This window comes from Canis lupus, chromosome 4, assembly GCF_003254725.2.
Source record: "Canis lupus dingo isolate Sandy chromosome 4, ASM325472v2, whole genome shotgun sequence".
Taxonomy (NCBI): domain Eukaryota; kingdom Metazoa; phylum Chordata; class Mammalia; order Carnivora; family Canidae; genus Canis; species Canis lupus.
In genome coordinates this window covers 34,103,753-34,116,928 of record NC_064246.1, presented here as the reverse complement: position 1 = coordinate 34,116,928, position 13,176 = coordinate 34,103,753, and the positions used below count along the sequence as shown (strand labels likewise).

Here is a 13,176-nt window from a genome sequence, read left to right as displayed (position 1 = left end):
GGTAAGCATCGGTGTGGTTGTCTTCCCAGGAAATCAGCGACCCGGAGATCCTGGATCTGGTGCACAGCGCCCTGGGCAGGATGACCGTGGTCCGGCAGATTTTCCCGTCTGCAAAGGACAACCAGAAATGCATGAGGAACAACCACCGCATCTCCTCCCTGCTCTGTGACCCCCAGGAAGGCTACCTCCAGATGCTGCAGGTCAGTGCTTCCCTCCTGAGCTCCCTCCAGAAGGAGGTCTCGCCGGTGCCCTTGGCCCGCTGCGGGCGACGGGAGAAGCGTCGGCTGAGTGCCGTTGCCTCTGACTTTAATTACTGGAACCCTGTCATTTGCTGAAATTGAAACCTGTCGGCTGGTCAGTGCCTCCGAGCAGCATTAGCAGGCAGTTATGCCTGTTGCCAGCAGACGGGGCATATTAGCTCACTGGGTGCCTCTTGTATTTAAAAGTTACGTGTTCAGGGGGAAGGAGATGAGATCACCGTCTCTGCGGGTCTGTGCTGGCTGCTCTGTGGGTGGCGGGTTCCCCGGCAGGATGGGGGATGGAGCTTTCCTATGGGGACTCATCACTTTGAACCTGTGTCAGGGTCATCCCCGTAGGAAGGCGATCATGTGGACGTAGCTCTCGTGCAACAACTAGGGCCGGTCCTGGCTCATCTCTGAGCGCTGCGGCTTCGCTCGACCCCACGCTGCTGGAGTCCCGGCTGGGCAGGGAGAGGCCAGCGGGTGGAGAGGACACGGCCCGCTGTTGCGCTCTTTGCAAGGCAACAGGTAGTGAGTGTTCCCAGACAGTGCTTCTCCCGCATCTCACGCCGCCCTGTGTGCGACCCGCGTCACCTTCTCTTGGGACTAAGAGGTGCAGTCGTGAGCCCATCAAGAGAGGTGGTTTTCTCTCTGGATGAAGCACACTGGAGACTGGCCATTGGCAGATCAGAACCCACTTCTCCGTTAAAAATATTGTGCATAAGAAAACCATCATTGGGAGGCCCCCGGGGGGCTCAGTTGGTTACACGTCTGACTCTTGGCTTTGGCTCAGGTCACGACCACACGGCTGTGGGGTGGAGCCCCAGTGGGGCTCTGTGCTCAGTGCAAAGTCCACCTCAGATTCTCTCTGCCTCCCTCTCACTCGCGCAAGCTCTCAGTCTCTCTCTTTCTCAAATAAATAAAATCCTTAAGGGAAACCCAAAAAACGTTCTTTGATGCTTGGTGGGTGACACAGAGCAGAAGGAAGTTTCTCCTAATGGAGTTTGCAAAAATTGCCCAGAAGTTTGTGCATGTGGTAAGCTTGCCACCCGGCACTTGAAAATCACCAGCCCTTCTTTAGCGAGCCGGGCATGAGGCGTGGAAACCAGGGTTTGGGACAGAGATGGGCTGTATCTGCCTCCCGAGTGTCCGTTCCATCCTAGGACACTTTGGTGTTACCTCCTCGGGGCCACACATCCTGGGGAGCAGACTGTTGGAGTCTCCGGAGTGGCCTGGGTACCCGCGTAACTCCCCACAGCATCACATCCGGTCTAGGATCTTATGTCTAGGGAAGGAAGAAGGAAACATCCTGGGACAGGAGGGGGACCCTGACACTCCCGGTGTGGCCAGACCCCAAGAGGATAGCACTCCCAGGCAGGTCTCCCCAGGCCGTCTCACCTTGACGGCTCATCCCTCTCCCGCCCCGCCCCCACCTGGCCCCACCATCGCATCAGCTTCTCCAGTCCTTGCCAGCTTGTCTGTACTCTTTCTCCCTGAGGAGCGCGGGGCCCTTCCACAGCACACTAGTTAGGGTAGCCGCAGCAGGGCAGGGTCAGGACTAGTTAGGGTAGTCAGGACTAGTTAGGGTAGCCGTCGCAGGGCAGTAACAAGCAATAGAAACCGCAGCAGAAGAGCCACATCGCCGGGTTCAAGTCCCTGGAACTGCAGCTACTAATGAAGTATATAATCACGATTATTTATTTGTCACCTAGTTCCCAGCCTCCTGTCCTGTAACCTGGCAGGGTCGTGCCCGCCCCTTAGAGACGTGCGATCCTTGCACTCAGGGGCACACGGAAGGTGTCTAGAGAGGACGGAACTATTCACCGTGTCACTACGGGAGGCACTGCGGTGCGTTCAGCTTCTGCGGAGAGGCCGCCGCGGTCACCTGGGTCTTGCTGAGCACGCTGTCTGGGGACGTCCCAGCCCCTCTCAGGGCTTCGTACCACTTACTGACCCCGGCCCCCCCGCCCCCACGGGCTGCTCTGTTGGGGGAGGCCGTGTCCCGAGACCGCTTAGCCCCCGTTGCAGACCCCGCTCCTCGCACACCCTCCCTGAGGACTGTGGGGGAGGATCTGTTAATAGTGCAGGTCTTCCCACCACTTTAAGTGTTTCTAGAAGTCTCTTTATGTATCGATACATAAAGCACTTTATTAAAGGAATCTGTCTGCATTTGCTGCCTCTGCCTGGAGCGGGTGTGGCGAGAGGGGACTGGGGATCACTTCCTCGTCCCGCCCCTCCACCCCCTCCATGCAGGGGCAGCTCCTCATTCATCTCATTTACAAGCCATTCTCTTCCAGCTTCCTCAGTAGCTATCACCGCGTCTTTATTTCTTAATGACACTAGAGAAGACAAACTAATTTCTACTAGCCTCTAGCTGTGAGATTTATCGAGAAGGCGCTAATATGTTTAGAACAACTAACTCAAGAAAAAAATAAAACATTTGTGTCATGGATTATTAACTTTGTCTTGATGGAATTAATGAAAATCCTTTTGGAAATGGAGCTCTCAAGTCCATCTTTCAGTTCTTCCCGCAGACGGCTGCTCTTGGGACAATAACTCTGGGTTAGAAGCCTTCCTGAGGGTCATCATGAATCGTCTCTCCCTTGGCTTCTCCACTGAGCTGGTCTCAGAAACTCCATCGTCTTCTATTAGGCCTGTGGTCAGGGCTTTCTGTGCCCCAAAGCCAAGCCAGCAGTCTCACAGCAAATCAGTCTGGTTCCCACTTAGTACAAAGAAAGCCCCTTGGAGGAGAAAATACCTCGGTCAGTGAGTTCTCATGGCTCCGAGCGCCTTGCTTGCCAGTGTGCTGTTGTTTATTTTCCCCTACAAAGTGCCATCTCATTTGGGTGTTTGTCATTCTTGTTTTCCTGACAAGTGGGCCCAGGGCTCGTCTGACTCGGCCAGTAATGGAAGTGATACCCGGTGTCTGAAAACCTCGAGACTTGGCTGCGATTGTGCGGGCGGCCTTGCTTGGAGGAGCGTCTGTAAGGCCCTCGGTCTTCAGAACCACACAGTCCGGTGACTCCGGGGCTGCCAGCCAAGTAACAGACACGTGGTCATGCTGCCACCCCAGTTAGTCACACGGGCTCCCCAAGGGGGACAGGCACGTGATGTAAGTGGTATCTTCTGGTCCCCATGGAGCCTGGTCCTTGAATTAAGCTGTGGGGCCCAAGGCCACATACTAGTATGAAATGCTCCCTCAGGTTGGAATTTCTCCTCTGTGCATTTAAAAGTGGTTGCACGGCTTGATAGATGTGACCACTCTTCCCTCGCTCCGTCTATTAAAACATTTCAAACCTCCCCCTTCCCAGCTATTCCTAGTTCTTCAGGGCTTTCTGTATTATTCTCTGGCTACAAGTTGTTTGTCACCCTGCCAGGATAGTCCTTTACTCTGGGCAACAGCCACCCCACGCCACAGCTACCTTGGGCTTCATGTCGCTTGCCCTGGTTTCCTTCTTTTTTTAAAAAATTTTACCCTAAATGTTCCGATGGAACGTGCAGCCACTGTCAGTCCTGAGGCGCGACGGGAGCGGGGTCGTCGCTGCCTTCGTCGGAGCTGGTTGCGCCCCGGTCTCTGGCCGAGCCTGGCTGCCATCGTGGCCGCGCACAGTTGGCGGCCGGGGAGCCCCAGGCATGCAGCGTGCACCTGCACCCTGCCCACTGTGCACACCGGGCCCTCGGACTCTGTGGGAGCAGGGCCCCTCACGGGACAGGCAGGCGGGCAGCAGTCCGCCCAAAGGCCTCGCCGGAGTGACCTCTCTGGCTGCGACAGCCGGGCGTCAGCGTGTCCTCCCAGGCGGACCCTCCGCTGGCTGCTTGTCTGACATTGCTGGATGACCAGAGCCGTTGAGGACATGGTCGGAGGTCAGTCCCTTGGCTTGATGAGCGATGGAGGGAGGAGAAAGTGGGGCCCAAGACTTGCTGGGTGAAGACATTTCTCGGGTTTCTGCTTTTGGAGCGGGGCAGGTGGCGGCCGGGGGCCGAGGTGCAGTGGCCCGTGCGGGGGGACCAGCCTGCTGGGCGTAGCTGCCCCGAAGAGCCCCGAAGAGCCCCGAAGAGCCTGGCATGGCTCAGGGGCCAGGGGGCTTCTAGTCTGCGTGGCCGGGCGCTTACCCTGCTTCCGGGGCCTCGCGTAAGTACACCGCCCTGCGCCTGCCGGGCCTGCGCCTCCCTCAGTGCTGACCCGGGGGGAAAGCAGCGCCTTCCTGGCTTCACTGGCAAATCCAAGGCTCAACGGTTCTCTTACATGGGGTCGGGGTCCTGGGGGTGGGGGTGGGGTCCCAGCCTGTGGTGGCACAAGCAGCCTGTGAGGTCCTTAGTCCCTTCTTGCTGCAGAATGTTCCCTGCCTGTCCCTCCCCTTGGGGCTCCAACCTCTCTTCCCTGGTGGCCTCCTTATCCAGCCTCGATTTTCTCTCTCTGGGTCTTGACTCCAACGTAGATTCTCCTTATTTTTTTCATGAACATCAACCTAACAGTTTTCCCGGTCGTCTTTGCTCCTGCTGACACAAGGTCTTTTCCTAAACAAAATATGGTTACTGATGTTGCAGGGATTCTGGTGCTAACTCTGAAAAAAAAAATCTGTTTTTGTTTTTTTTTTTTTTTTTCATCCTGGGTCCTCAGTTGGCTTTGTGCAACTGGTCTTTGGTGATCCAGCAGCCAGGAGGGCCTACCCGGGTTTCTCAAGAGCTTGTGAGCCCCAGTCAGGAGCTCCTGGCCAAGTTCTGTCCTCTACCTCCCAGAAATGTGTCCTCACCTTTCCCATCTCCCTTCTCAGGACCCACTTCCTGCATAGATTTTTGGCTTTGGAAAGGCAAGCCTTGCCAGGACCCCCACCCAACATCTCCCAGATGCACATACCCCAGGTTCTGATTGGAGATGGACACTTCCCCATGGGACATGTTGGGCCAGAGCTCCTGCACCCTTTACCAGGGTGGCTTCTACCTACTGACAACCATATTCTAAGAAGAATCCTTTGTACAAATACCTTGCTGTATCTTTACCTTGCTGTTCTTCTTCTAAGAACGTATTTAAATCTATTCATCTGGCATTCATTAATTCCACAAACACTCATCATGCACTTATTATGTGCCAGTTCCTATGTTAGACATTTCACAGATGCTCTGTCTCTTAATTCTCACCAACTCTAAATAAATGGGGCAAGTTTCATCTCTATTCTGTGGCATAGGCTCCGTAGGAAAACTGGCCTATGCCCCAAACCCGGAGGCCCAGGAGAGCAGGGGCAGAGAGTTCAGTGCGTCTGAGGCTCGGGGTGTGAGGCAAGAAGTGTTGGAGCTCAGTCAGAGAAGAGGGCAGCCGCCAGGGTCCTAAGGATGGGGTGTAGCCCCTGGAGATGTGACGGGGAGGGATGTGCCTCCAAGGAGACAACTGTGTGCAGGGGGGAGGCAGGGGGAGGGCCTGAGGCTGGGAGACAAGGCAACCAGGGGTCACTGTCTCCCTAGGGAGAAATGAGGGCACTTGGACCCTGCTGTGGCCATGGGAGGTGACCACAGAGAGAGGATAAAGGAAGCTTCCTTGCGAGGGAAACCCCTCAGTTGGGATGGGGGACAGGTGGCAGGTGGTGCAGTAGAGAACACAGTGCTCCCGCGGGGCTGGCCTGCAGCTGCCCCTGCCTGCCTCCCCTTGTCTCCTGCACTCCCGGGTGGTCTCACTGTCGGGTGGGCTATGCGGAAGGCTCCTGTGGGCGAGCCAGCCCCACGGTGCAAACGTCAGACCTTTGACTGCAGTGGGCCAAGCCACCTCCCTTGCAGGAACCTGCGTCAGGGCATGGTGAGGCCCCCGCTCTGGGCCCTCCTGTATTGGGACCTTTTATGGAACATCCTGGGGGTGGAGAAGTAGAAGTGGCCTTTCCCATAATGGGGAGCTCTGTAGCCTCTCAGCCCACACAGCCCCTAAAGGCCTGGCTCAGGCTCTGGGGGCCGTGGCAGCTGTAACTTTGCTGCGGGGCCAGGGGGAAACCAGGGACATGTGTCCAGGTGAGCAGTTTTCAGGCCGAGCGGACATGCAAGGCTCAGGAGGATCCTTGCTCAGACTTCCTAGACACAAGCTGCAAAATCCTGATAGGACTCGTGCTCAGACCCAGGGGCACCGGGGGGAGGGTGCACGGTATTGGCAGGTACGAGTTCATTTCCCAGGGGGCTGAAGGCTTCTGTGTACCAGCCCCGTCCTGGGCTCAGAGAGAGGACACCCTGGAGGAGCTCCAGACCATCCACATTGGAGTCTGGAGCCGGTGTAGATCCTTTATCCCCACTTCCCATTTCTTCCTGTCTCTGCTCCCTCCAAAAATAAAGCAGCACACAGAGGGCTTAGGACAGCGCTTGGCCACAGGACTACTGTCATTGCATTTCTTGGGGGGCTAGGTCAGGGCCACCCCTACTGCACTTCTCTGGGGGCATTGGTCATATTGGGTTTGATTGTCGCCAAGATGAATCCAGAGCACCAAATGGCTTGTTCAGCATGACTCTGCAAGCGGGTGTAAGTGGAGATTCGGGTCACCGTTCAGGCAGCATTGACCAAGCACTCACTAGGGGCACGCGCTGGGGGAAAGGGGGGCAGTGACAGGGCCGGCCCAGGTTGGACTGAAGCCCAAGCTCTTGCCCATCCTACCAGGCCACCCGGCTAAGCTGCACACATGGTAGAGCGAGCGTCGCTCTGTATGGCAGTGAGAGAGCCATCAGGTGCTCCTCTCCAGGGTGGCGAACCGAGCTGGCTGGGCCCCGTTCCAGCTCTGACCCCACCGAGGACGGAGGCCACGGGCTCCAGCCTCGGGCCCCTGCCTGGCTCTGGCTCTTGTCTGCCTCTGGCATCCCTGACCTGGCTCCAGGTCTTATGTGCCATGCCCTTGGCCTCAAACTTCAGTCTGTCTTCAGCTTCTCAGGTCTACTTTCACTTGAAATGCCTGTCCGTCCTTCCTTCCTTCCTTCCTTCCTTCCTTCCTTCCTTCCTTCCTTCCTTCCTTCTTTCCTTCCTTCCTTCCTCCCTTCCTTCCTTCCTTCCTTCCTTCCGTCCTTCCTTCCTCCTTTCTTCTTTTATTCTTTTGGCTTCTGTGTGCAATGTCCCCAGGCTAGCCAGAGAGGATGAGGGTTTAAACAGTGACAGCACCTGCTCTGCTTGTCTGTCTTCTGTGAATGAGCTCTGTGCTGCACCTTCCCTGAGAAGCGAGGGAAAGAGGCAAGGGTTCCTTCAGACCAGGCCCCTTCTCCCTGCCCCTGTGGCCTGGAGCTCCACCTTGGGGCATGAGCCCCGAGAGCCTGGCAGCGAGTGGGTGTTCATGCAGGTAGGTGTCTTTCTCCTTCTAGATGGCGGCTCTTGGCTCAGCGGCTCATCATGACCCTGCCCTCAGGCTGGGTCTCCACCCACCTCCCCTGAGAAGAGGCCTGCCTTCCGCTTGTCAGGACTCAGATGGACCCCAAGCAGAGGCTGCCTTTCTACTATTTGCTCATGATCCTTCCCCCCAAGGTTCTGTTTCTAATCTCCAATCAGACTGACATGGCCTCATAGTGGGAGAAGGGACAGGAATGGGAGAAGGTGGAGCTCCAAGTGGGCATCAAGAGGACATTTTGAGTGGGCTGTAAATGAGCAGCAAGTTGTTATTTGAACAAAGGGTGTTCCTTCCTGAGTCAAAGTGGAGATGGCCAACCCCTTTTTCCTACTACTTTCTCTTTTTGGGGAACCAAGATCAGTGTGTACCCTTCTAGCAGAAGATCCATCCATCATCCATCCATCCATCCATCCATCCCCTCATCCATCCATCCATCCATCCCCTCATCCATCCATCCATCCATCTCCCATCCATCCATCCATCCATCCATCCATCCATCCATCCATCCATCTCCCCCTCCATCCATCCCTCCCATCCATCCATCCATCCATCCATCTATCCATCCATCCATCCATCCATCCATCTCCCCATCTCCCCCTCCATCCATCCATCCCTCCCATCCATCCATCCATCCATCCATCCATCTTCCATCCATCCATCCATCCATCCATCCATCCATCCATCCATCCATCTCCCCCTCCATCCATCCCTCCCATCCATCCATCCATCCATCCATCCATCCATCCATCCATCCATCCCTCCCATCCATCCATCCATCCATCCATCCATCCATCTCCCCCTCCATCCTTCTATCCATCTGCCCCTCGCCTCTCCCATCTACGTACCCCTTCATCCAACTATCCATTTGTCCTTCCATCCATCTACCATGCATCCATCCATCCATCAAACATACGTTAAGCACCACTGTCTGCCTTGGTTGGTGCTGGATGCTGTGTTTAGAGATAGTAAGAAAAAAGTCATATACATACATACGTATACATACCCACTTATATGTAAAAGTCATCTACAAGTCGTAGAGGAGTATGCATACAGTCACACATATAAGATGCATACGCCTAAGTTCTATCTCTAACATACATACATATTTCTAGATATATCTATCTGAAAAAGAGCATTTCTAAAGCCTTTGAACTGAAAGCTTATTTCTTTGACCTGAAATGTGTTCACCTTTCCCAGCAGACATACTTGTGGGAGGGCTGAGGGCTTCCTTTAGTCTTTCTGAGTCACATCCTGTTTTTGCCTCTTCATTGCCAGCCTCTCTGCATTCACACACTCGTTAAGTACCTTAATTCACTGTGAACACAAGTGCTGGAGGCAAACAGGGATATTCTGTTGGGTGTTGGTCGGGGCCTCAGCTGGGGTGGTGCCGTCCCAAGGGGTGTGCATGTGTACGCGTGGGAGGTAATGTGGGTCAGAGGGTCCCGGCTGGTTGAATAGCATCGGCTATGAGTGGGTGGCTGGGAGCCCGATGAATGTCTCAAGAAGAGAAGTCTTCACATCATCAAGGACTCTCAGCTTCGAGTTATTCTTTTGGAAAAAATAAAATAGACCAAGCCAACTCTAAGTGGCCGACACTGTCCTGTAACAACATCTCCATTATGAGTTGGCATTCCAGAGGGGCGCTGGACGTGTCAGAAATAATTTCACGAGTGGTAGGAGCTCCTGGGCCGGCAGAGAGGGGGGCGACCTGCAGAGGGAGCGGGTTCATCCTCAGCGAGGGAACGTGCCCTCAGGGCTCGAGGGGCAGGAGGCCCAGTTCTATCAGGGTGTTCCTGCAGGAGGGAGCCGGCTTCTCTCCACTGTCAGGTAAGCCTCTGTGTACCGCAGGCCCTGGAACGTGTCCCCAGGCACTGAAATGCCTGCCTCTTCTTGGCCTGAGGCCATGGTTGAGTCAGCAGTACTGAGGAGTCCCGGGCACACTCCTGCCACATCTGAAACGTTGCCTGTCCATCCTGCACCCACTGCTTACACAGGCCATAGTGGCACACATCCTTGTGCCCACCGTAAGGATGCGGGTTGAAGGTGGAGAAGACAGGGAATCTGCAGGCATGGCCAGGGCACAGGGACACCCACAGAACAAGTGGCCAGCTCTGCCCGATGTGCCGTGGCACACGAGGGTCCGCGTGAGCTGGGGGACAGTCATGGTGTAGCACGTGCTCTTGATGTCGCACCCTGGCTCCCTCAGCGCACTGCTGAGGCCACTTGCAGAGGGCGGTCCGTGCTGCCCAAGCTCTTGTCTGGGGCTCTGCTTTGGGGGCACCCAGTCCAAGACACGTGAGGAGAGAAATTGCAGGTGCGGCACAGGGCACGCAGGTCCCGGGGGTGTGAAGTCCATACCGGGGGCTGGTGAGACGTGAGGCTGGGAGGCAGTAGGGGTTCTTCCTGCAGACCAAGGATCTTACTTGATTCTCCCGGGAGTCCTGTGAGGTTGACACATTCTCCTATTTATATCCAGTGATTTTGTTTTTCTGAAATATTTTTAGCAGACCCCTTGCTGCTTAGGTGTGCGGAGACTATCCCCTTGACCCACTTTGGCTGATGGTTGTTTGTGCAACAGTTACCCAGGACGGACCACACACCTGAACAGGGGTGGACGTTACCTCCTCTCCACCCGCTCCCCTCACTCCCCCCACCCCGTGTGCTCTGTGACATCCCCTTGGGCGAGAGGGGTAATGGGAAGGTAACACCCGAGAACAGGGCTGCCTTCCTTCCTACAGAGGGCTCTGGGTGGGCCCTGAGAGGATGGGTGCTGGTGTTCAGGCTCATATGGATCAGGGTCTTGAATCCCCGTTAGGAGGGAGAGCCAGACCTGTCCCATCCCTGGATACCAGCGCTAGGGCGGTATCCTCTCCTCACTGTTGTTCCAGTCTCTTCCTCACACTCATGCTCTCAGGGGCTCTGTGAGCCATCTCTACTCATCCAGCAGCTAAGCAGGGGGGTAGTTCTCATATGTGCACAGTTGCAATTCCCAAATGTATCCCCTGGCTGGCAGCGATGCCACTGCAGAGCAGGCTCTATGGGCTCAGGATCTCCATCAACACAAGTGACCAGCATCACTCAGGCCACCGAGGCCCATTTGGGGACCAGAGCAATCTTTCCAAGACACAGATCTGACTCTCGGGCACAGATCCATCCATGGCATCCTCCTCCCTAAAGTCACCTATGTGGTTACTCCTTAGTGTGGCCCATGAGGCTCCCCTTGGCTGGATCCCTGATGCCTGACTCCCCTCGATCCCACTGCCTCTCTCCTGTACCCATAGATGCAGACATTTGGCACTGTTTTCAGTCCCTCTCACCCAGGGCTTGGCCACTTGTGGTCCTCGGGCTGAATCCAGATCATTGCCCATTTTTTTTTTAAATCTAATTTTAACTAAATCTTTATTTTTTTCATAAAGATGTATTGCCACATCCTTTGTTTATGTATTGTCCATGGCTGTTTTCCTGCCCTAACAGCAGAGTTGAGCATTGAGAAAGAGATTTTAGGGTCCACAGGGCCTAAGGTCTTTCATATCTGGTCCTTTATAGGCAGTGCTGCTGGACCCTGCCCTACCTGACTCTGCTCCTTTGTACCTTCATGTCTTTGCATAATGTGACCTCCCCGTAATGCTCCCCATCCTTTATCCTACTAATCCTTCCAGACCAAGCTTTCTGTCCTTCCATCCCGTCCAACGCCCCCCCCTCCCCCCCCCCGTCCTGTGTCCCCTGAGCAGGATTTCACCTTCTAACCTTGCACCTATCTCAACCATGATGCTGACCATGCTGGTTCTCCTACTGAGGTACAGACCCACCTCTCACTCTAGTTCCTGAAGCAGGCCTAGTGCTTCCTACTTAGGACTCCATCACCTGGTCAGGTTTTTAAGCAAAGTTGGAGGATTGTGGTGTAGGTACTGGACACCACTTGTTGGTGCTGGCACCCTGGATCACCAAAGCCCTCTGCTAGTTTCTCCTCATATCTGAAAATACATCAATGGAAAGGGTTTCACTGCCTTTGTGTTTGCAGATCTCCAACCTCTACCTGTATGACAGTGTCCTGATGTTGGCCAACGCCTTCCACCGGAAGCTGGAGGACCGCAAGTGGCACAGCATGGCCAGCCTGAATTGTATACGCAAGTCCACCAAGCCATGGAATGGAGGACGGTCCATGCTTGACACAATCAAAAAGGTGTGTGCGAGGGAACACCTGCTGGGCTAAGGCTGAAGACAGGCCTTCCGTTGCATATGCACACACACGTTGAGCAGGTGGTCTGAAGCTAAGTTCTCTGTGTGGTTACCCCGCAGGCCTGTCCTAGGCCTCTCTCCATGCCGCTCTTCCTTTTCCAGCATTGAGGGCTGGTGGGCTGGGCTTCATGGATATGCTGCATCATCATCATCATCATGATCATGATCATCATCATTATTATTATCATCTCTGTTTTTCTACAAGGAGATTGGACTTTAGAGAGGTTAAGTAACCCGCCCAAGGTCACAAGTAAGCAAACAATGGAGACCGCTGCCCAGCTCACAGGTGCCACTGTTCCTAAGAGAGGCTGTCTCAGTCAGCAGTGCATGTGCTCATCGCCCAGACCTTAGCTTGTGTGAGCATTTGTGTGTGTGTGAGCATTTGTGTGTGTGCACATGCATTCATTTATGGCATGTGGCCCACACTGAGGAGTGACACCAAGTTGGAAGGCTGGGTTTGGAGAGCATTGAGCAATCCATAGAAGACTTGTTAGAGTGGATTGGCTTTCAGAGGCTTCAGAAGAGCATTTAGGGGAGTCTATGGTGCTGAGGGCTGTGGTCACGGTCACGATAAATTGTGCGTGGTGTCATTAACAGCGAACATATTCTGGTGTTGGTTGAATCTACTGCAGCCGGGGCCGGAGCTGGGCCCCTCCTTGGCCAGTTCGGGCTCCGGGACTCTCCCAGCTTGCAGTCTGTGGGAGACCGAGGCTGGATGACACCCCCACCCTAGGCCTGAGGAGAGAAGGGGCTCCCCACAGGCTCCTTCTGCCATCTGCTCGCAGGGGGCCCACTGAGTGGCCAGAGAGGGGCAGGACTTCCACACCCACCACATCCCATCTGGGCCAGACACCGTGCTTTGTATACATTTCACCCCTTAACCCTTGCAGGCTCTGTGGCGTGGACCTGCTCTAATTAACCCCAGGCTGGAGGTGACAGGCGACGGCTTGCCCCAGGTGGCGCAGGCGTCGGGGCCAGGACTGGAGCTGGTGTGGGCCTCCGGTGTGCACGTTTGCTGCCCTGTAGCTTAGCACCCTGTGACCTCCCTCTTGGCTCTGGCCAAGGGCACCCCTGGAGCAGATCGCAAGGGAAGACCGTATGCTCCGGGGAGGTGGACACGAAGCCATCGTTCTTTGATCTCGTGGCTAGCGTGGTATGTGGCACAGCGCAGGCGCACTAATCATACTGCCCACGGGAGTGCCAAGGGCAAGCCTTAGGAATCTCCCCTGTGAGCAGAGGTCTGGGCGGCGGGGAGCCTACCCGGGGCTTCAGGACTGTGAGGAGCCCTGGCCTCATCACAGCCTCTCCACTGCTTCCTCAGGACCTCGGCTGTCCTCTTCTTGGCCATCCCTCCTTCC

General features: G+C 55.3%; 1 protein-coding gene across 3 annotated transcripts in view; it reads left to right on the top strand.

Moving 5' to 3' along the window:
* GRID1 (glutamate ionotropic receptor delta type subunit 1) overlaps positions 1 to 13,176 on the top strand; it is a 639,650-nt gene that overhangs the window by 424,922 nt on the left and 201,552 nt on the right. For all 3 annotated transcript variants that reach the window (XM_025435395.3, XM_035715124.2, XM_035715125.2), the window contains 2 exons: positions 30 to 200; positions 11,601 to 11,762. In XM_025435395.3, coding sequence (XP_025291180.1) covers positions 30 to 200; positions 11,601 to 11,762 — 333 coding nt within the window. The remainder of the gene's footprint in view (positions 1 to 29; positions 201 to 11,600; positions 11,763 to 13,176) is intronic.